The 20,838-nt window shown below is 41.9% G+C and overlaps 1 protein-coding gene across 1 annotated transcript in view; it reads right to left on the reverse strand.

The window, feature by feature from the left end:
• Nucleotides 1-11,533, reverse strand: part of CHRNA5 (cholinergic receptor nicotinic alpha 5 subunit) — a 35,715-nt gene extending 24,182 nt beyond the window's left edge. Inside the window, exon 1 of the mRNA XM_074236316.1 lies at nucleotides 11,246-11,533. Within this exon, the coding sequence (XP_074092417.1) occupies nucleotides 11,246-11,381 (136 nt within the window). The 5' untranslated portion in view covers nucleotides 11,382-11,533. The remainder of the gene's footprint in view (nucleotides 1-11,245) is intronic.
• Between the last annotated feature and the right edge of the window lie 9,305 nt (nucleotides 11,534-20,838).

The raw sequence follows: 20,838 nt of genomic DNA on the forward strand, positions 1-20,838 counted from the left end.
TAGAATTAATATCATACTTTTGGCTTTGCAAAGTGCTTTGCAGATACTACATCATGAGGATTCTTGTCCTTTGTTCTCAAAGAAGACCATGGAAAGAATGTGAATTGGATGTGAGTTAGGGGAGGCTGTGCTAAGTCACCCACCTCACTTCTTCCTCCAGAGCCATCTGGTCCCGTGGTCAGATAAGACTCAGAACAACTGGAGATGGCCCTGGATGTGAGGCAATCAGGGTTGAGTGACTTGCCCAAGGTCACCCAGTTAGTAAGTGTCTGAGGATGGATTTCAATTCAAATCCTCCTGATTTCAGAGACAACACTCTATCCACCGAGTCATCTAGCTACCCTTAATATATCATATTATCCTCAACATCATCTTGTGAGGTAGGGTTGAGTATTTTGCCCAAGGTCACAAAATTAATAAGAGTCCAGGGTGAGATTTGACTTCAGGTTCAACTCTCTAGTTCACTGAGCCATCCAACTGCTTTTATTTGAAAAATATATGGGGGCTTAGCAAGCTGAGTAATCTGTGATGTGGCAGCCAAAAAAACTGTATGAAGATGGGCTGCATAAAGAAAGGCATAGCTTAATATGGAAATACATTTTGCATGACTTCACAAGAATGATTAATCTCATATTGTTTGCCTTCTCAATGGATGGGGGTAGGACCGGAGGGAAGGAGAGATTGAGAACTCAATTTGTTTAAAAGAATATTAAAAATAAATTAATGAATACATGGTTTATTTTTTTTTAAAGACAGAGCTTGAAATAACAAGTCTTGATTTACTCTGCCATAGTCAGATGATATCTGAAGTGCTGTACCCAGTTCTAGGGACCACACTGTAGGATGGACAGCTGGAGACCATTCAGAGGAAGGCTATTAGAATGCCAAGAGCATGCAGCATGAGGACTGAAAAAACTAAGGATGCTCAGGTCTTCAAGTCAGCGAGCATTTATTTAGCACCTCTGTGTGCCAGCTTAACTTCGATTAAAGAATATTCAGAGATGATATGATACTTGGGCTTCAGCTGTCCAAGGAACTGCCATGTAGGAAAGGGATAAGATTGATTCTTTGAGGGCCTAGAGGCCAGCCTTGCAAGCAGTGGATAGAAGTTGCAAAGAGGCAAGGGTCAGATTGGGATAGGGAAAAAAATCTCCTAACAAGAGGGATGGCTCAACTAGATGGTGCCAAGCCAGGAGTCAGGAAGATCCAAGTCTCAAATCTGGTCTCAGACACTTTCTAGATGTGTGACCCTGGACAAGTCACTTAACTTTGCTTGCCTCAGTTTCCTCATCTGTAAATTGAGGAGAAAGGAAAAGAAGGAAATGTCAAACCACTCCAAGATCTTTGCTGAGAAAACCCTAAATAGGGTCACAAAGAGTCAGAAGACTAAAAAATGATTCAATTACAATCCATACTAGGAAGGATTTTTATTTATTTTATTTATTATTTTAGAAGGCAGTGGTTTCCCTCTCCAGGAAGAGCTTCAAGCAAAGGCTGAATGGCTGTGCAAATTATGTATTTCTTTTTCCACGTTAAATCAGAATAAAAAGCCACAGAGGCCCCATCTAGCTCTGAAATTCTGTGATTCTTTCATTCCAACTGGGGAGTTATTATAATTGAGAAGCATGCCATCTTCACCTTTATCTATACCATTGTAAAAATATAAAATAAACAAGGAAAAATTTGGAATTAAGACAGATCTCCCTAATACTAAACTAGGTCTTTAAAAATTATTCCTTAATCAGAAGAAACTCCCAGATGATTGAATGATTTCAAACATTTTGATAGGAAACTATTGAAAGTCAGACTAAAACTTCCCAGACACCTGCCTTCCAATATTAACATCACATGTTAGAGGTATGCTAAGTAACATGGGCAACCAAAATAATTTCATCTTCAAATCTAATTGTGAAAATTATGAAATTAATTGATCATGAAGCGCTCTGAAGCCCCTTGGATGTGGCCAGACTAGAAGCAAGGACGGCCGATTACGTATATAGATTTCAAGGTTAGGAGGGCTTGGAACATTTTAGGCATGAAAATTGGATTGAAAACCAGGTCTTTCCCAGAACCCTGATCTTCACAGACAGAACCATTTGCTATCCTTTCCCCACACACTTAGACTTTTTTCCCCGAATACTTTACCCTTAACGGTCTTCACCATCCTTTAATGATTAATTTTCTTTTTTTTTTTAGGTTTTTTTTTTTTTGCAAGGCAATGTGGTTAAGTGGCTTGCCCAAGGCCACACAGCTAGGTAATTATTAAGTGTCTGAGGCCGGATTTGAACTCAGGTACTCCTGACTCCAGGGCCGGTGCTCTTATTCACTGTGCCACCTAGCCGCCCCTTAATGATTAATTTTCACCCTCCTCCATGAAATCCTACAAAGCCTTTAAGAGTACAGATGTCACCCTTCTACCACGAAGTCATATTTGATCTGCTCCTCCCCCCAAATAAATGAAGATCTCTCCGTTTACATTTCTTATAGCAGTTTGGAATTATAGGAAGGTGCTATAGTTGTATCTCAAATGAGAGGGTCTGGATTCAAATCTTGATTTATTATTTGTGTGACTTTGGACAAGTCACTAGATTTCTTGGAGTTTCAGAATCCCTTGCTTGTAAATAAACAAATGAATACATCAATTAATTAGTCAATTAAGTAAATAATTAAAAAACCAAAACTACAAATACAGAAGTTGGACTAGATGAACACTAAGATCCCTTCCAGTTTGAAATTGGGCCATGAAGCTGCTGTACCTCTCCCCCCCCCCACCCTGGCTCGGGTTCAGGCTCCTCATTAGTGGGCTTTGCCTCCAGTCATGCCACTGCGATCTTTCTTCTCTAGGTATTCCTCACACTGTTTCTCTTGGCGCTCCTACCTCTCTGACCAAATCTCAGTGTCCTTTGCTGAATTCATCCAGGTTCATCCTTCAAGACTGGCTGGGGAGAAGGGTAGAGGGGAAGGAAGGAAGCCTCTAGGTAATACCTACTATTGTGTCAGACACAGCCAAGCACTTTTTACATATATCTCATTTGAGTCTCCCAACAATCCTGGGAGGCAGTTGCTATTATTAATCTCATTTTACAGATGAGGAAACAAAGGTTAATTGTCTGGGGTTAGATTTGAACTCAAGGGCATCTGGGTGGTACAGTGATAGAGCACTGGCTCTGGAGTCAGGAGGACCTGAGTTCAAATCCAGCCTCAGACACATAATAATTACCTAGCTGTGTGACCTTGGGCAAGTCACTTAAACCCATTGCCTCGCACAAAAGAATTGAACTCAAGTCTTCCTGCCCACCTCCTAGCTGGCCCCTAGGTACTAGGTCTCTTCTCTATTTATATTCTCATCTGGTGATGTCATCAGCTTCCATGAATAATCTCCCTAAATTTGATCTTCCTCCTGAGCTTCATCCTGTAGAAAACTCCAAACCTAATATGTCCGGGACATACCCTGTGACCTTTTCTCCCAACCTTTCACCTCTCCCCCTAGTTCTATTACTGTCCAGAGTCCTACCATCCTCCCGGTGAACCCTTGCCTCCTTCCTCATATTCACCCACCTCTCTATTCTCTTGCCACTTCTAGCTGAGCATCATCTCTCTGACCCCTCCCTCTCTCCACTCACACAACTATCACCCCTGGGCAGGTCCTCATCCCTCCAGCCTGGACCATCCTAGGAGTCTTCTGATTGATATTTCTTCCTCAAATCTCTTTGCCCTCTGATCTAATCTCCACCTATCTGCCAAGGAGATTTTACTATAGCCTGGATCTAACTCTGTTACACTCTTATTCAAGAAACTCCTTTGGCTCCCTATTATATCCAAGATCAAATATAAAATGAAGTTTGCTATCCAAAGTGCTTCACAACTTGACCCCTCCTACCTTTCCACTTATTCTCTACTCTCCATCTTGTTCTCTGGGATCCAGAGTCAAGAGACCTTCTGTTTTCTTCATACGTGACCCCTCCCCGCTCAAACTCCATAGGTTTTTGCTCACTGCCACATAAGGAATGATTATTATGATTATAAAACATTTATTTGATTGATTGATTGGCCATTTTGCAGCAATGTTACTGTATATGATTTGCCCATGTGTCAGAAGAGAGATTTGAACCTTGGTCTTTTGACCTCCTCTGTCTACCATATCATATTGCCTCTGGAATAACTGCTTATAAATCATTTTTCTTAAATGTAGGTTCTAATGATGATTAGATCATATTTTAAATGCTTTGTGTTACCTATTTTAGGTCCCTGTTTAAGTTACATGCTTTAATAAAGAAATAATTAATATCTTGGGCCCTCTTTCTATGTCTCACTGACTTTCTATCAGATTGTTAAGTATGGAAGCTGGTAGACAAGAGATTTAATTTTTCTGGAGAATAACTCATTGAAAACCATAAGGCCCAATAGATTTCAAAAAAAGGAAGGAAGCAAAATTTACTTGAAAATCATCTAATTCAAGAGTTGAAAGGAATCTGAGAATTAATCCTATAAATGGTTTGCCCAGGTCCCTGGCAGCAGAGCCAGGCCTAGAATCTGGGTCTCTTTTATGCCTCCAGATATTATATTGCCAGGCGAGAAATAAACATTTATTAAGAATCTACTGGATTCAGGGGCAGCTAGGTGGCGTAGTGGATAAAGCACCAGCTTTGGAGTCAGGAGTACCTGGGTTCAAATCCGATCTCAGACACTTAATAATGACCTAGCTGTGTGGCCTTGGGCAAGCCACTTAACTCCATTTGCCTTGCAAAAACCTAAAAAAAAAATCTACTGGATTCAAAGAACTGAGTTAAGCAAAGGCAAAAGATAGTTCCTGACCCAAGGAATTCATCATCTAATAAGGGGAAACAATGCACAAACAACTCTGCACAAATGAACTGTACAAGAGGTAAATGGGAGATAATGAGCAGCGAGAAGGTGCTAGAATTAAGAGGGGTTGGAAAAGAGAGAATTTTGGGGGACTTGAAGAAATCCAGGAGACAGAGATGAGGAAGAAAAGAATTCCAGAATCGGAGCAGGCCAGAGTTAGGAGAAGGGGTATCTTGTTTGAGGAAGAGTGAAGAGTCCAGTGTCCCTGGATCTTGAAGAGTATATGGGCGATGGGGTGGGGTCAGCTGTAAAGTATAAAAAGACTGGAAAGGAATGGGAATGAGGAAGGGGGAAGGCTCAGTATGAAGGACTTTGAATATTGAATGGAGGGTTTAAATTTGATCCTAGAAGTGCTGGGGGTAGCTCCTGGAGTTTATTGAGTAAGAAGGCATGACCTAGTTGAATCTGTTCTTTAAGAAAATCACTTTTAGGGGCGGCTAGGTGGCACAGTGGATAGAGCACTGGCCCTGGAGTCAGGAGTACTTGGGTTCAAATCCAGCCTCAGACACCTAATAATCACTTAGCCGTGTGGCCTTGGGCAAGCCACTTAAACCCATTGCCTTGAAAAAAAAATCTAAGAAAATCACTTTGGTGACTGAATGGAGGACTGCAAGGAGAGAGGCTGGTGGCATATAGACCCACCAACATCTATTGCAATAGTCCCAGTATGGGGTGATGGGGGCCTGCCTCAGTCTGGTGGCAATATCAGAGGAAAGAAGGGAGTGTATTTGAGAGATAGCAGAATGGTAAAGTTGACAGACCTTCCAAAAAGATTGGTTATGGTAGATAAGAGAGTGAGATGAGGAGATACCTAAGGTTATGACTTTAGGAGTCTGGGAGAATAGTGGTATCCCTGACAATACTAGGGAAATTTGGAAGGGGAAGAGTTTGTGGGGAAAGATTATAAGTTTACTTGTGGACATATTGAGTTTGTGATGTCTACAGGATATCCAGTTCTGAGATATCTAATAGGTAGTTAGAAATGTAAGAATGGAGGTCAACAGAGAGACTAGGACTGGATACATAGATATGAGAATCTTTAGCTCAGAAACAATCATTGAATTCATGGGAGCAGAGGAAAGCTTCAAGTAAAGTGGTATAAAGAGAGAAGAGAAGAGGATGAGTCTTGAGGGACACCTACATTTATTGGGAATGACTTAGATGAAGATCCAACAAGAGACTGCGAGGCAAAGTATGGTGCCATTTATAATATACACCCAACTCCATTAATCCTCTTTGGACCATCGTGACTTGGTTCCTTAGGCAAATAGGTCATGGAACAGAGCAAGAGCTAAACTCAGAAACTATATCTCCCATTCAGCAATATGTCTTGATGGATAGAATGATGGACTTAGAGTCAGTCAACCAGCATCTCAGAACCAGAAACTCAGATTCTAATTCCCAGCATACAATTACACATACAAAAAATGGCAGATAGACCTAGAGGGGAAATCATAACAGTTTGGAGGGATGAGGGAAGGGGGGATACTGGGAAATCCCTTAAAAAGAGGTGGGATTTTAATTGAGGCTTGGGAGAAATCAAGGAAACTTGAAAGTGGAGATGAGGAGAGAGATAACCAAACCAAAGGCATGGAATGTCTGGTAATTGTCTTTCACTCTAATATAGAATATTTTAGAGGAAGGAGCTCCCACACTCACCCAAATTAGACATCCTCAATATGCTGTCTTCACAAGATGAATTTCAGCTTTAAACTATTCAATACACAGGTTTATTTCTTAAAATGCTCACGATTTCTTTTGTGATCTAGTGAAAGGTCACTTGGTCAAATCAGTAGAAAGTTACCAATAGCAAAATACTGACCAAGCAGATGCAAAAAAAAAAAAAACAACAAAAAACAAACCCTTTGCAAAAAATCTTGCAACTTCAGCTTCTCAGATAAGACTAACTGCTCAACATAGACAGGACATAGGAAGGAGCAGAATAGAATGGTATGATGTGGTAAAGGGATGGAGTCAATGAGTGATGGGGGAAAGTCCTGGGAGGAAGGAAAAGGAGATGAAGAAGAAGCTGAGAGATTTCACATAGGAGTCAAGAAAAAGCTTTTTTTCAATGGAGGGGAGGGGGAAGGCAAGGGGGGAATGAGTGAGCCTTCATTCTCATCAGAAATGGCTCAGGGAGGAAATGACATACACACTTAATAGGGTGAGGAAATCTCTCTTACCCTAGAGAAAAATGAGAGGAAAGGGATGGGATAAGGGGGAATGGGGGGAGGGAAGGGGGGAATAGGTGATAGAAGAGAGGGAAAATTGTGGGAGAGGGTACTCAGATACACACACTTTGGAAAGGGCCAGGATGAAATGAGAGAGATAACAGAATAAATGAGAGTGGGGAGGAATAGAGTGGAGGTACAGCTAGTAATAGCAACTCTGGGAAAAATATTGAAGCAACTTCTCTAGTGGACTTATGATAAATTAAGTAACTCACCCCAGAGACAGAGCCATTGGAATCTGAATACAGACTGAAGTACATTTTTTTCTTTCTTACTATTCTTGAGGTTTCTCATATTCCTGGGGGGGGATATGTTTATTCTTATGTTTACTCTTATAACATTCAACTTACATCAACGTATGGCATGGAAACAATGTAGAGACTGTCGGACAGCCTTCTGAGGGGGAAGAGAGGAGGGGGGGGAACTGTAGAGTTCAGGGCCTTGCAAAAAATGATGGGTACATATTACTATTGTATATAATTGGAAAACAAATAAAGTGTTGAAAAAAAGACTTACTGTTCAAAAACATGAATGCACTCATTAGGATGCACTAAGATTATTGTTTGTATTTGAAACAATGCTGATGTTTTTTATATTGCTATTGCAGAATTGTGTTCAAAATGGTCTCTTCGTGCCTTCTGATACATTAAAGAGCACTAGATTTTTAAAGCTGGTGGACCTGGATTTGAATTCCAGCTCAATTACTTACTCTCTGTATGAACAAATCACTTTTCCTCTCTGAGACTCAGTTTCCTCCTCTGTAAAATAGGGGGCTTGAGCTAAATCAGGGTTGTTTTTTTAACTTGGGGTCTATGAGCTCATTAAAAATATTTTAATAACTGCATTTTTTGAATTTTATTTTGTGCATTATAAACATTTATTTTGAGAAGAAAGAGGTTCACAGACTTCATCAGACAGTTAAAGTGGGCCATGATTCAAAAGAGGTTGAGAATTCCTGGACAAAGTAAGCTCCAAGTTCACTATCAACTTTGATATTTGATCAACCTATATTTGCTACCTAGTCTGATTTATGATTATTTTTTTTTTGCTGCCTCCTACAACAGCCCTGACAAGCAAAAGTAAAACAAGTCCCAGTGCTAAATAGAATCCTGAATTTAATGACCTGTCATATTCATGTGCAAGCTTTTTAAAAAAAAAACTGTAACAAAGATAGAAACAAAAGCTATTTTCCAGATCTGTGCTTCCCTTGGATTAAGAATGGAATCTCAACAATTGAAAGAGGAATGATGTCTACCTAATTTCTGAGTTTAGCTCTTGCTCTGTTTCATGCCCTATTGCCTTATGAATATTGACCCTGCTAGTCATCTTTTGGGGTCTTTACTTGTCACTAGTGTGACCCTGGGTTCTTGAACACTCTTCTGACAGAGCATAGACTTCTGGTTAGAAGACTTTGAGGTCAGACCACCTAAATTTAGAGAGGCTTCTCCACAGAGAACCAGCCACCAGATGAAGAATTGTTTTGGCCACAACTCATTAAGGGGTCTAACCAATGCATGGGGGAATTGTACTCTGTTTTCATGAATTCAATCCAGTTTCAATTCAGTTTTTGTGTTTGCTCTTGGGGGTACAAAGAAAAAAGAAAAATCAACCCCTGCCCTCAAGAAGCTTACATTCTGCTGAGACTGGGGGAGGAACACTGAGCACATGAATAATTAAATACAAAATATATGCAAAGTAAAAGTTTCTCAAAGCTTTGAAATAGGGAAAGCTTTTTTCCTATGAGTAAGACTTAAAAACCATATGCCCCTTCCCTTGGGAAAATGTTCTGCCCATCCTTGGCACCCTGCTTTGGTCCCAAGTTATCATAGTTGGTGAGTCAGTGAATGATTAAAAACTCACCTTACCAATAATATTCATTTGGTCCCAGACTGTGCTCGATAATCCACCCACACCTATACATTTTGCCATTTGTCCTGCCCCCAGTCCCAAGAATCAGTTGCTCTATCATTCTATTCTCTAGACCGAGGACTCCACAAACCAGATTTCCCTTCCTTCACAATTAGTTGATAGTTGTCTTCCACTAATAGAAGACAAGCTGCTTGAGGGCAGGGGCTGTCTCACTTTTGTCTTTGAATCCTTCTTAACACATAGTAGGCACTTAATTTTATTTATTTCTTCATTCAAATATTATAGTGAAAAGTACCATGGATAGCTGCTGTTGTCTTTCCCAAACACAAATTTTGGGAGGCTGACATAGAGTTATTCTCCTTGCTGAACTAATGAGGAGCCTGAGAAAGTGACCAGTAAATGAAATTAGAATTAGAATGTCCTGGCAGAGATCCATTGCTCCAGCAAGGTAATGATTCCCAAAGGAATAATAAGATTGTAATGGTGGATGCAGTGAAACATTCTTTTTATATTCTTTTCAAGAAATAAGATTTTAAAAATGAGTACTCTAAGGACTATTCCATTTAATTTAGAAAAAAAGATATCTTATTGTCTGATCTTGTTATTTCCTATACTTTTTGTTTCTTCCTTAAGGATGTGATTTCTCTCTCATCACACTCAGTTTGGATCAATGTACAACATAGAAACAAAATAAAGACTGACAGAGTGCTTTCCCTGGGGGGGGGGGGGGAGTAAGATTGGGAGAAAAATTGTAAAACTCAAAACTCAAATAAAATCTTTAAAAAAATAAATGGAAATGAGTACTCCTGGTCCAAATGAAATGCTAACTTTGTACCCATTTCAAAGACCGTATCCAAGTTTTCAGCTCCCTCTCCCAGCACAAGAAGAGAATCTAGAATCCCTGAAGGGGAAATCAAAGCAGAAAACTCAACCTACAAATTACTACAGATAATAGGTCAGGTAACAATAGACTCTCTCTTAGCTTGAAAAAGTTATACTTAAGGATATAAGCATCGATTTCTATTGCTTCATACCTTGACCTTTCTTTGCATTTTAAACACCAAGTCTCTAGACTTTTAAAGTCCCTAATTAAAGCATTACAGTAATTAAAGTGACAGCAATTAACAAAATGAAGCCCTTAGCCAGATCTCCAAGGGGGAGAAAGTCCTTCCAGCCTTATTTCTAGTCTCTTAAATCTGTCCTTAGCTTTTCCTTAAAAAAAAAATAAAAATGCAACTGATGCTACTTAATTTCTTTTGCAGTCTTTATACAGGACTGCTTTTCTCTTTACATGTAGGCTTTAGTGATTGTACAAAGACAAGTGGAAAGCAGAAAGGTGTGTGCATGTATATTCGGTGGAATGAGCTTTTGGGGGTCACAAGACCAAGACTGAGGTCACAGCTCTGATGCTCTGACCTTGCTTGTTGAGTAAGTTATTTTGATTCTCTGGGCTATTTCTTTACATACCCCTGCATATTTATGGGGAAAGTATGCTCGGACAAAGTCAGCTTCTGCTCCTCAGTTCCTCCCCAGACGCTTCATCATGGCTGTGGAGGTGACCCAGGTCATATTAACCTGATTTGTCCCAGCTGGAAAATCTCCTAGGATGAAGGATGTGCTGGCTGGCTGGCCTCTGAGACCCATCTAGCTAAATGAGTTCTGAGGGGTTCCTCAGCATTTTCAGGGTGACAAAGCTGGAGATCGGGTCAACTCTGAAGAGATTCTAGGAAAGCTGAGAACTACTTATTTCCAAGTGCCTCCACTGAGGCACTTGGACCAGGGAGCTCACAGATCGGTGAAGTCCGGAAACACACTCAGGTGCGGAAACTTGGATTTACATAAAGCAAACACACTCTCCAGAATCTCTCTCTCCCCCACCCCCAGCCTGGCTTGTTCACCGGCACGAGGTCCAAGCGACACCCAGGACAGCTCATTCGGGGGCTTCAGAGCCGGGGAACCGCTTCCTTCTTTGGGGGACTGCGGAAAACGGGTGCTGTCCTCGCACCTGCCCCATCCTTCTCCTGGGCTCCGCGCATCCCGACCCCAAGCGCATCCTCCCCAGTTTCTCTCCGTGGTCCTGAAACTATTACCTCGCCCAAGTTCCTGCGTGGGTCCCAGCCCTTCACCTGCCCGCCCTGCCTCTCCCCTACACCCCCCCCACAGCATCCCCTAGACCCTCTGTCCTACCCCTCCCCCCGCCCCAGGGACCTCTGCCCCCTCCCCCAGACTCCCTGCCTCGCCCCCCGGCCCCAGCCCGGCCCCCTCCCTCCGGCTCTCACCAGTCCACGCAGCGCTGACCGGGGCCCCGGCCCTAAGCAGCAGCAGCAGCAGCTGGAGGAGGAGGAGGAGGAGGAGGCGGCTGCTGGGGGCGAGGGCAGCGGGGAGGGCAGAGAGGAGCCGCCCCGCGGCAGCCATGGCCCCCCGGTCCTTCGGGGCAGGGTCCCGAGGTGGCACGGAGGCTGGAGGTGAAGGGCGCTGGGCGCTGCGTGCGGCCAGTCCGGCTGGAAGCCCGGCTCCAGAGCGGACCCCGCTGAACCCCGCCTCCCGGCAGGCCACGCCCCGGAGGCCACGCCCAGAGCCCCAACAGCATCTTAACCCCCTTGGGGGGCGGGTCTCCGCCCCACTCAGCCTCCCCCAACCCCCCAGCACCCGTCCCCTTCAGTTGCCGCCCCATCTCCTCAGTCCCTCAGTTTCCCGTCCCCCTTTAGTGCCCCGGCCCAGTCAGCCTCCCGACCACACCTTCACCCCAAAGCCCAATCACTACCGAGCTGGGGAGGGGCTCTCAATAATGGGCACGTGTGCAGGGACAGAAAAGAAACAGTGACTTTGCCCCAGTCTGCTAATAAACGTTGATTAAGCGCCCGCTATGGGTTGGGCACTGTGCTAAGAGCTGGAGATACAAAAAGGGGAAAGGCAGTCGCTGTCCCTCAAGGAGCAAACAAATGTGCCAAACACGCCAGAAACCTAGGAGATCATTAAAAGAAGGAAGACATTAGGATTAAGAGAGATCCTGCAGAAGTTGGGCTTTTAGTTGGGATGTCAGTAGGTGGAGAAGAGGAAGAAGAGGACCAGGCATGGAAAGAATGGCCGGTCAAGAGATGGGCTGCCTTGTTCGTGGGAGAGCCAAGAGGCCGGTGTCGCCGAACAGAAGAGTGCGTGCTGGGGACGAAGGTGAAAGAAGACTGGAAAAAGTAGGAAGGGTCAGGTTGTGAAGGGTTTCCAACGCCAAAAAAGGGTTTTGTATTTGAGCCACTAGCCAGGCAGGATCCACTCCCCTTCCCCGGACTTTGTCCATGTGTGCTGATCCTTCCTCCACCCCCACCCCCAGCCCCAAATCTGGACACTGTCCCTCTTCTGTACTTCTGATGGTCTGACTGTCCTTTTGTATTCTAGCCTTTTTTTGTTTGTACTCTGATATTTTTCTCTAGGTTTCAACTTACATTTTGAACGACTACATGAATTTAGAGCAGGAGAGCTTAGTGCCTATTTAGTACAGCCTCCTCAGCTGACAGAGGAGGCATTTAGACTTTCTCATTCCAAAATTCTTTGCATTCAAAATTCTGTAGCTAATCCTGCCTTTGCCTAGGTTGATCCACTATGAATTAATAGTGTATTAGCTAAAAAGATCATCGAAAAGAGGAAAAGACCCACAGGTACAAAAATAGTCATAGAAGCTCTTTTTGAAGTGGCAAAGAATTAGAAATTGGGGGGATGCCCATCAATTAGGGAATGGTTGAACGAGTTATGGTATATGAATGAATATTGTTCTGTAAGAAATCATGAGCAGCTGAGCTTTAGAAAAGCCTGGGGCAGCTAGGTGGCACAGTGGATAGAGAAACAGCCCTGGAGTCAGGAGTACCTGAGTTCAAATCCAGCCTCAGACATTTAATAATTACCTAGCTGTGTGACCTTGGGCAAGCCACTTAACCCCATTGCCTTGCAAAAAAAAAAAACTAAAAAAAAAAGGAAAAGAAAAGCCTGGAAAGATTTGCATGAATGGAAGCTAAGTGAAGCAAGCAGAACCAGGAGAACATTATACACATTAACAGCAATACTGAGATGATCAATTATGATGAGCTTCTCTGAGCAGTTCAATGATCAGGGACAATCCTGAGAGCCTGTTATGGATGCCATCCACATCCAGAGAAAAAACTGTGGTGTGGGAATGCAGAAGCAAAGTATACTATATTCACACTTCCAATTTCTCATGGTTTTTTCCTCCCCTTAGTTCTAATTCCTCTTTCACAATCTAATGTGGAAATGTTAAACACAATTGTAAATATACAACCTAAAAACAAAGCAAAACTGGAGAGAGGCAAGTGGGCTTTGGGTTAGGTGCTCTTGGACACTGATGACATATTGGTTGGTGGTACTTACTTGGTTTTGTTCCTTATCAAAAGGGTGCTCAGTTAGGCTAATGAGGTATATCCAAAAAATGACCATATAGTCAAAAACAAAAGACATCACGACAGGATTAAAAATATACAAGGGAGTGGAAACAGCATTGTCTCTAGGACTGGAAAAGTCCTGAGTTCCAGTCCTGACTCTGTCACTTACCTTGGACACCTTGGGCAAGTCATTTCAGTTCTAGGCTTCTATTTCCTCTCTAAAATGAAAGAAGTGGGTACATTATGTGGCCTCTAAAGTCCTTCTAAGTTCTAATTTATTTTATCCTAAATTGGTAAAAAAAAAAAAGTTTGTTGTGTGAATAAATCAATGAATGAAATTATCCCTTTGTCAAAGTCTGCCTCCAGTGCCTCATCTGAGTGACGTAGTTAGCCCTTCCTTCCCAAGGACTATGCCCAAGGATCAGAGTCTGGCAGAACCTAATTTCAAAAAGTTTTAATGAGGGGCCCTGGACTGTGTCTTTGAGGAGATCCAGGCCATCAAAGGGCAAAAGGCACTCATCCAGAAGGTCAGTCACTACTAGAGAGGATTTCTGACGTTAGCATCCCATGTAGATTATAGTAAGGTGTGGAGGAGTCAAGGAGGAAATCATGGATTCCAGAATTCTGCCTCTTTATGGAAATACTGTTCAAATGTCAGGATATAAAATTATGTATCCTAGAAAGAACACTAGGACCATAAGTCAGACCTGGATTTTAATCGTGTCCCTGTATTTTGTCTTTTTTTGTTTGTTTGTTTTGCAAGGCAATGGGGTTAAGTGGCTTGCCCCAGGCCACACAGCTAGGTGATTATTAAGTGTCAGAGGCTGGATTTGAACTCAGGGACTCCTGACTCCAAGGCCAGTGCTCTATCCACTGCACCACCTAGTCACCCCATGTGTCCCTATATTTTGAAGAAAGATTCTGTGGAGGTGGAGGGTGGTAAGAAGTGAGTGCATTTCAGGCATGAGGGATGGAGTAGTGCCCAATGTGTGAGGGATGGAAGGAAGACCAATCTGACTGGATCACAGTGTATGGGGAGGGTGAAAATATCTTCTAAGTCTGGATAGTTTGGGTACTGTTGGGAAGGACTTTTAAAATTAAGAGAGGAGTTTATATTTAATAAGTCACTTAACCTCCCAGCGTTCCACACTCTCCAAATTACCAAGGAAGTTACTGCATTGACAGGAATCATAGATTCAGAACAAAAAATAATGCTGCTGCAGGGTCAATGCTCCTCCATAGCAACATTAGGCAAGTCACTTTCCATTTGGAGCCCAGTTGATCTGCTTCTAACATGAGGGGATTAGACCAGGTGACCCAAAAGGCCCCTTCCAGCTCTGTCATTCTCTGATATCAGCAGGGATGACACGCAACTCTCTCAGATGTCTAGGTAATCCCAGTACTCTATTATCATCAATTAATATTTATAAATATCACCGGCTCCATCTGTCGCCAATGCTTAGCAATGTGGGCAGTGATTTTCAGTAGCCAGCTAGAAGCCTTTCCAAATCTCCATAGGTCCTCAATTCTGCTGCTACTGTTCATAATTGATTAGAAAGGTCTATTGGCAGGAGAGACACTGACAAATTCTCTCTGAACTTCGGTGGTTGAGAATGCCACAGACTTCTTAGGAAAGAGTCTTTTATCGCTAACTCTTCTCGGCCCATCTTGGAGGACTCTAATTCACAGACCATTGGAAAAACAAACTTCAGGTTTTTCTGGCTGCAAAGAATATGAGTAACACAGAACACAGTTGCAGTGATCTAGTTCTGAACAAAGCCATGAAAATGGAAATAATGGCCAACAGAGCCAACTTCTGTAAATAGCTAGATGTCATAGTGGAGGTCATATCTATGGCAAAGCCAAGAATGAGCCAGTATTAGCAGTGCCAGAGAACTCCTCGACCTGTTTCACATATTAGGCCTCAATCATAGGAACCACTGTCTTTACATCTTGTACAGCATGAAGATGATAGATAGATAGATGATAGATAGATAGATAGACAGACAGATAGATAGAGTTCCCCAGGGAAGGAAAAATGAAAAAACAAAAAATGGAATATATTTAGATTGACATTCTTGTATCTGGCCCAAAAAACAGTGTGATATAATGGAAAGAGGATAGGATTCGTAGTCAGAGAACCTGGGTTCAAATTCTACCTTGTACTACTTGTGTGACCTTGGGCAAGTCACTTAACTTGTCTCTTCTTCAGTTTCCTCATCTATAAAAGGAGAGAGTTGGACTAAATGACCTTCCTAGGTTCTTAATCTGGATCATGAATGCTTTTTTTAATAGTTGAGAACTATATTTCAATATAATTGATTACCTTTATAATCCTACACATATTACTTTGTTGTTATTACTGTTGCTCAGTCATTTCAGTCACATCTGACTCTTGGTGACCCCATTTGGGATTTTCTTGGCAAAAGATGCTGCAGTGCCAATTCCTTTTCCAGTTCATTTGACAGATGAGGAAACAGAGGCAGAGAGATGTCAAGTGACTTAGCCAGGGTCACCCAGTTAGAAGTATCTGAGACCAGAATTGAAGTCAGGAATAGTCTTTCAGACTTCAGACCCAGCCCTCCATGCATTATGGCACCACCCAGCCTTGTATTTTCCTTTATGCATTTCAAAGCATGATTCTTCAAAAGTGCCACCAAACTCCCAAAGGGGTCCAGGACACTTGCTCTACATTAGGGCATGTATTGGGGAACACTGGGGCATTTCTAAAAGATCAGCTATTAAATTTTTGGTGTAAGCATCACACTTCAAATCATAATATTACAAAGCAGGATTTTATTTCTTGTTTTGATAGTCTATGCTTAAGAAAGAGATGTTTAAACTTAAAAATATGTCCTAGGGGCAGCTAGGTGGTGTAGTGGATAAAGCACCAGCCTTGGAGTCAGGAGTACCTGGGTTCAAATCCGGTCTCAGACACTTAATAATTACCTAGCTGTGTGGCCTTGGGCACTTAACCCCATTTGCCTTGCAAAAAACTAAAAAAATAAAAATAAATAAAAATATGTCCTCTGTATTCCCTCCCCCCCCAAAAAATTCCTGGTTAGTCATTTACCAAAAGATTTCTAAGTTTGCTCTGTACTCCCTCTCTAGAGGCCCTTCCTTCTCCAGTGGTTTGCTGGGAGCAGGGCAGGAGTAGAGAGGGGTTTCATAAGACTTTACTAAGTTGGCATATGTTCTTCTTGGTCCTATTAGTTAATTAAAGTAATTAATAATTTAATTATTAAACACCTTCTTGTCCAGGCACTGCACGGAGGGTACAAAGCTATGAAACAGTCAGAGTTGCAGACCACATGGTCCGGTCCAGTCCTGACCCAGCCTGCCCTTGAGTGGCTTCTATTCTATTGAAAGATATGACATGTACACAGAAAAACATAATTCACTGAAGCAAGGTAGCTTAAGTGTTGAACTAAGAGTCAGGACCATGGGACTTTCACTAATTGTGTGACCCCTGTCAGCCTCAACTTTTTCAACTGTAAAATAGAGATAAAAATAGCACCTTTCTTACAGAAATGTGGTGAGGATTAAATGATATAATGATAATATTTGTAATCTTTTGCAAGGCACTTTTCAGAACTCACAGAATTGGATCCACGATGGCAATTATTATAGTACTCCAGACCAAAGCATCGATTAATCATTGTAAGTGATATCTAGAAGAAATAGTTTCTCGTGGTTCATCTAAGAAGCTGTTCATACGAAAATCAAATTCATGAAGGAATGGAGGGAGGGAACAAGAATGCCTGAGTACCAGAAGGCAAGGGTGGTCCAATGTTGAAACATTTAGCCAGCAGGTGGCACTACAGGGCTGTTAACTGCCTCCCAGTTAGTTGTTGGATATTGATAGAACCAGTAGGCAGTGTAGGGATACATAAAAGTAAATAGTGGACAGAGCAAGATCAGAACCAAGATAGGCAGATCAAAGATCAGGGAAATCCAGATGGGTAGATATGGCAGAGATGGATGATGAATACTCCTAGACAGGTATTAGGATGCTGGGCCGTGAAAAGAAAATTATTCCTAAAGGGATCTGTTGCTCAGAGAGGCAAAAGATTTGCCCCTTTTGGGATCAAGTTTGTTATTGTTCCGTGATAATGGGCAGATAGAAATTAAGGTTGCCAAAGATTGGTTCCTTTCCAAAAGGTAAGTCTTGGAGTGTAGGTAACTATCAAGGGTGTAATGTGGAGAGAGGGAAGAAGACAGAGATGTACAATAAGGAAAGACTTTTAAGTATGTTTTATAAGTGCAGATATTGCATATATCCCAACAAGAAGGTCAAAGTAAGACAGTTTCAATTGGCACCAAGAAATTCATAGCAGCACTTTTTTGTGGCAGGGAAGAGCTGAAAGGAAAGTCAATTCCCATCAGTTGGAGAATGGCTAAACCAATTGTGGTACATGAATGTGATGAAATTTTACCTTTTAAGGAGCAATTTGAAGAATTCAGAGAAGCAAGCAAAGATTTATCTGAAATGATGTAGATTGAAGTAACCCAGAATATACACAAAGACTACAACAATATTAATGGAACAAACAAAACACAAAACTGAATTCTCATTATAATGGTTATTTCAATTGTGTCCCCAATTCTTTATGAACCTATTTGGGGTTTTCTAAGCAGAGATACATGAGGGATTTGCCATTTCCTTCTTCAGTTCTTTTTAAAAGTGAGGAAACTGAGGCAAACAAGGTTAAGTGATTGGCCAGGATCACACAGCTAGTAGGCATGAAGCCAGATTTGATTCCAAACCCTATGCTCTCTATCCACTGTGCCACCTAGCTGCCCTAAATTAGCCTGGCTTAGCTTATAATAAAGAGATGAAAAAATGTACCCTACATTTCTTTGCACAAGTGGATGACAATGAATGTGGAAGACTTCCCTCTACTAATTCAGGTCAGCCTCTGCCATTTATAGTCTTAGAAAATTGCCCAGAGGTTGAGTGACTTGCTCAGGATCACAAGCCACTATGTGTCAGACAGAGATGGAACTAACACCAGGTCCTCCTGGCTTCAGAGTCCACCCTCTCAACACATGATTCCAAGCTCCAGCCTCCTGAGAATATCAAAAGTGTTTGGAGTAAAATAGGACACACAGGAAGAGAATCAGGCCAGATGACATTACATTCCAAGTCAGAAATAAACAGAGTTAACTGTGAGCAGCTCCTCGGCCTCACGAGCAGTTATTCACTCTAATGAGGTTGTTTGCTTGTGTAATGAGGTCAGTTGAGCTAAACTTGGAGGACTGAAGAACCTTCCTCCTACCCCCATTCCTCATGGTCGATCTCCAATGTAAAGATTACCAGACTGCCTTCTGTGGGGGGGGGGGGGGAACGGAGGCTGAAGGAAAGACTGTAAAATTCAAAAACCTTACAGAAAATGATGAGTAGAAACTACTATTGTATATAATTGGAAAACACATAAAATATTAATTAAAAATAATGTTCGATCTCAAGCTCTGGTTGTTGCTTAAGAAATTCTGCATGAATCCATAGCCATATGAAAAATTGCTCTAAATCATTAATTATTAGAGAAATGCAAATCAAAGCTTCTCTGAGGTACCACCTCACACCTCCCAGACTGACCAATATGACCAGCAAGGATAATGATCATTGTTGGAAGGGTTGTGGGAAATCTGGGACACTATTACATTGTTGGTGGAGCTGTGAACTTATCCAACCTTTCTGGAGAGAAATTTTGAACTATGCCCAAAGGGCAACAAAAATGAGCATCCACTTTGACCCAGCAATATCACTACTGGGTCTATACCCTGAAGAGATGATGAAAAAGGGTAAAAACATCACTTGTACAAAAAATATTCATAGCAGCCCTGTTTGTGGTGGCAAAGAATTGGAAATTAAGTAAATGTCCTTCAATTGGGGAATGGCTTAGCAAACTGTGGTATATGTACGTCATGGAACACTATTGTTCTATTAGAAACCAGGAGGGATGGGATTTCAGGGAAACCTGGAGGGGTTTGCATGAACTGATGCTGAGTGAGATGAGCAGAACCAGCAAAACACTATACACCCTAACAGCAACATGGGGGTGATGATCAACCTTGATGGACTTGTTCATTCCATCAGTGCAACAACCAGGGACAATTTTGGGCTGTCTGAAAAGGAGAGTGCCATCTGTATCCAGATAAAGAGCCATGGAGTTTGAACAAAGTTCAAGGACTATTCCCTTTAATTTAGAAAAAAAAACATATCTTATTGTCTGATCTTGCTATCTCTCATACTTTTTGTTTCTTCCTTAAGGATGTAATTTCTCTCTCATCACACTCAATTTGGATCAATGTACAACATGGAACCAAAATAAAGACTGACAGATTGCTTTCCATTGGGGCGGTGAGGGGAGGGATGTAAGATTGGGAGAAAAATTGTAAAACTCAAAACTCAAATAAAATCTTTAAAAAAAAATTCTGCATGAAGTCAAGGGCCTGCAAGATGAAAGCCCAACCAAAAAGCTTAATTTAAGATCAGAATTTTGAATGCTTTTCATAAGGCCAGTCTTTCCCCCGAACTCTGAATTCATCTCTTTTTTAAAATTTAAAACAATCTTGTCTTGATAAGACTATAAGTCATGCAATCTCTGAAGAACTCAAGGTTAAAGGTTACCCAAAGGGAACCCAGTAAGCATGAGCTGCAACCCATGACAAGAAAGGTCCGGAGAAGTGACAGATATGATGTCATCGGGTAGCTAAAGGACCAGAACAGGAGACAGAAGAAGAGCAGGGATCTGTATAGGCTGATGAAGAAAAGATAGGTTTGGGGGTCCAGAAGGTGAGACAGAGATAGAAAAGAAAAAAAAGAGACAGAGATAGCGATAGAGACAGATACAGAGAGAGACAGAGACAGAGACAGAGACAGAGAGACAGACAGAGACAGAGACAGAGACAGAGAGACAGAGGGAGACATTGAGAGAACACACCAACAACCAGACTTTATGTTCTTACTTCTGATGCCACGGTGAGACCTAGAGGCTGGTCCAGTGTGTTGAAAGGGCCCCTATTCAGAATTTATGAGTGGATCTAACTAGAAAAGAGTCATGTAGATGGAGAGGGCATGATTAGATCACCAGGGAATATCTAAGAATAAAAGGCATACATTTATGAAGGAAAAATGAAATGTGTTTTTCACCAAGTAAAGCAAAAAGCAAAGATGTACATATTTAAAGGGTGTTCAAATCAGCTTCTTCCAAAAGGCTGTAAAGCCCAATAGGGTTATTACAGTAATCAAAATGTTAAAGAGCTTGTCAATATTTTCATCTGGACAACTCTAAGAAAGGAAACTAATTTGTTTTTATTAGCTTTCAATAACAAAACACAATCCCATGAAAAAAGGTTGGATGGGAGTCTGTGGACAGTGAAGTATATCACCCAGCTGTCTCCAAACACATTCATCACCCAAGCCATTCCTATGCCATAGCAGAGCAATGAGAACAAACTCTCTTGCAGCAAATAATCAG

The sequence above is a fragment of the Macrotis lagotis genome, chromosome 4, assembly GCF_037893015.1.
Source record: "Macrotis lagotis isolate mMagLag1 chromosome 4, bilby.v1.9.chrom.fasta, whole genome shotgun sequence".
Classification (NCBI taxonomy): domain Eukaryota; kingdom Metazoa; phylum Chordata; class Mammalia; order Peramelemorphia; family Peramelidae; genus Macrotis; species Macrotis lagotis.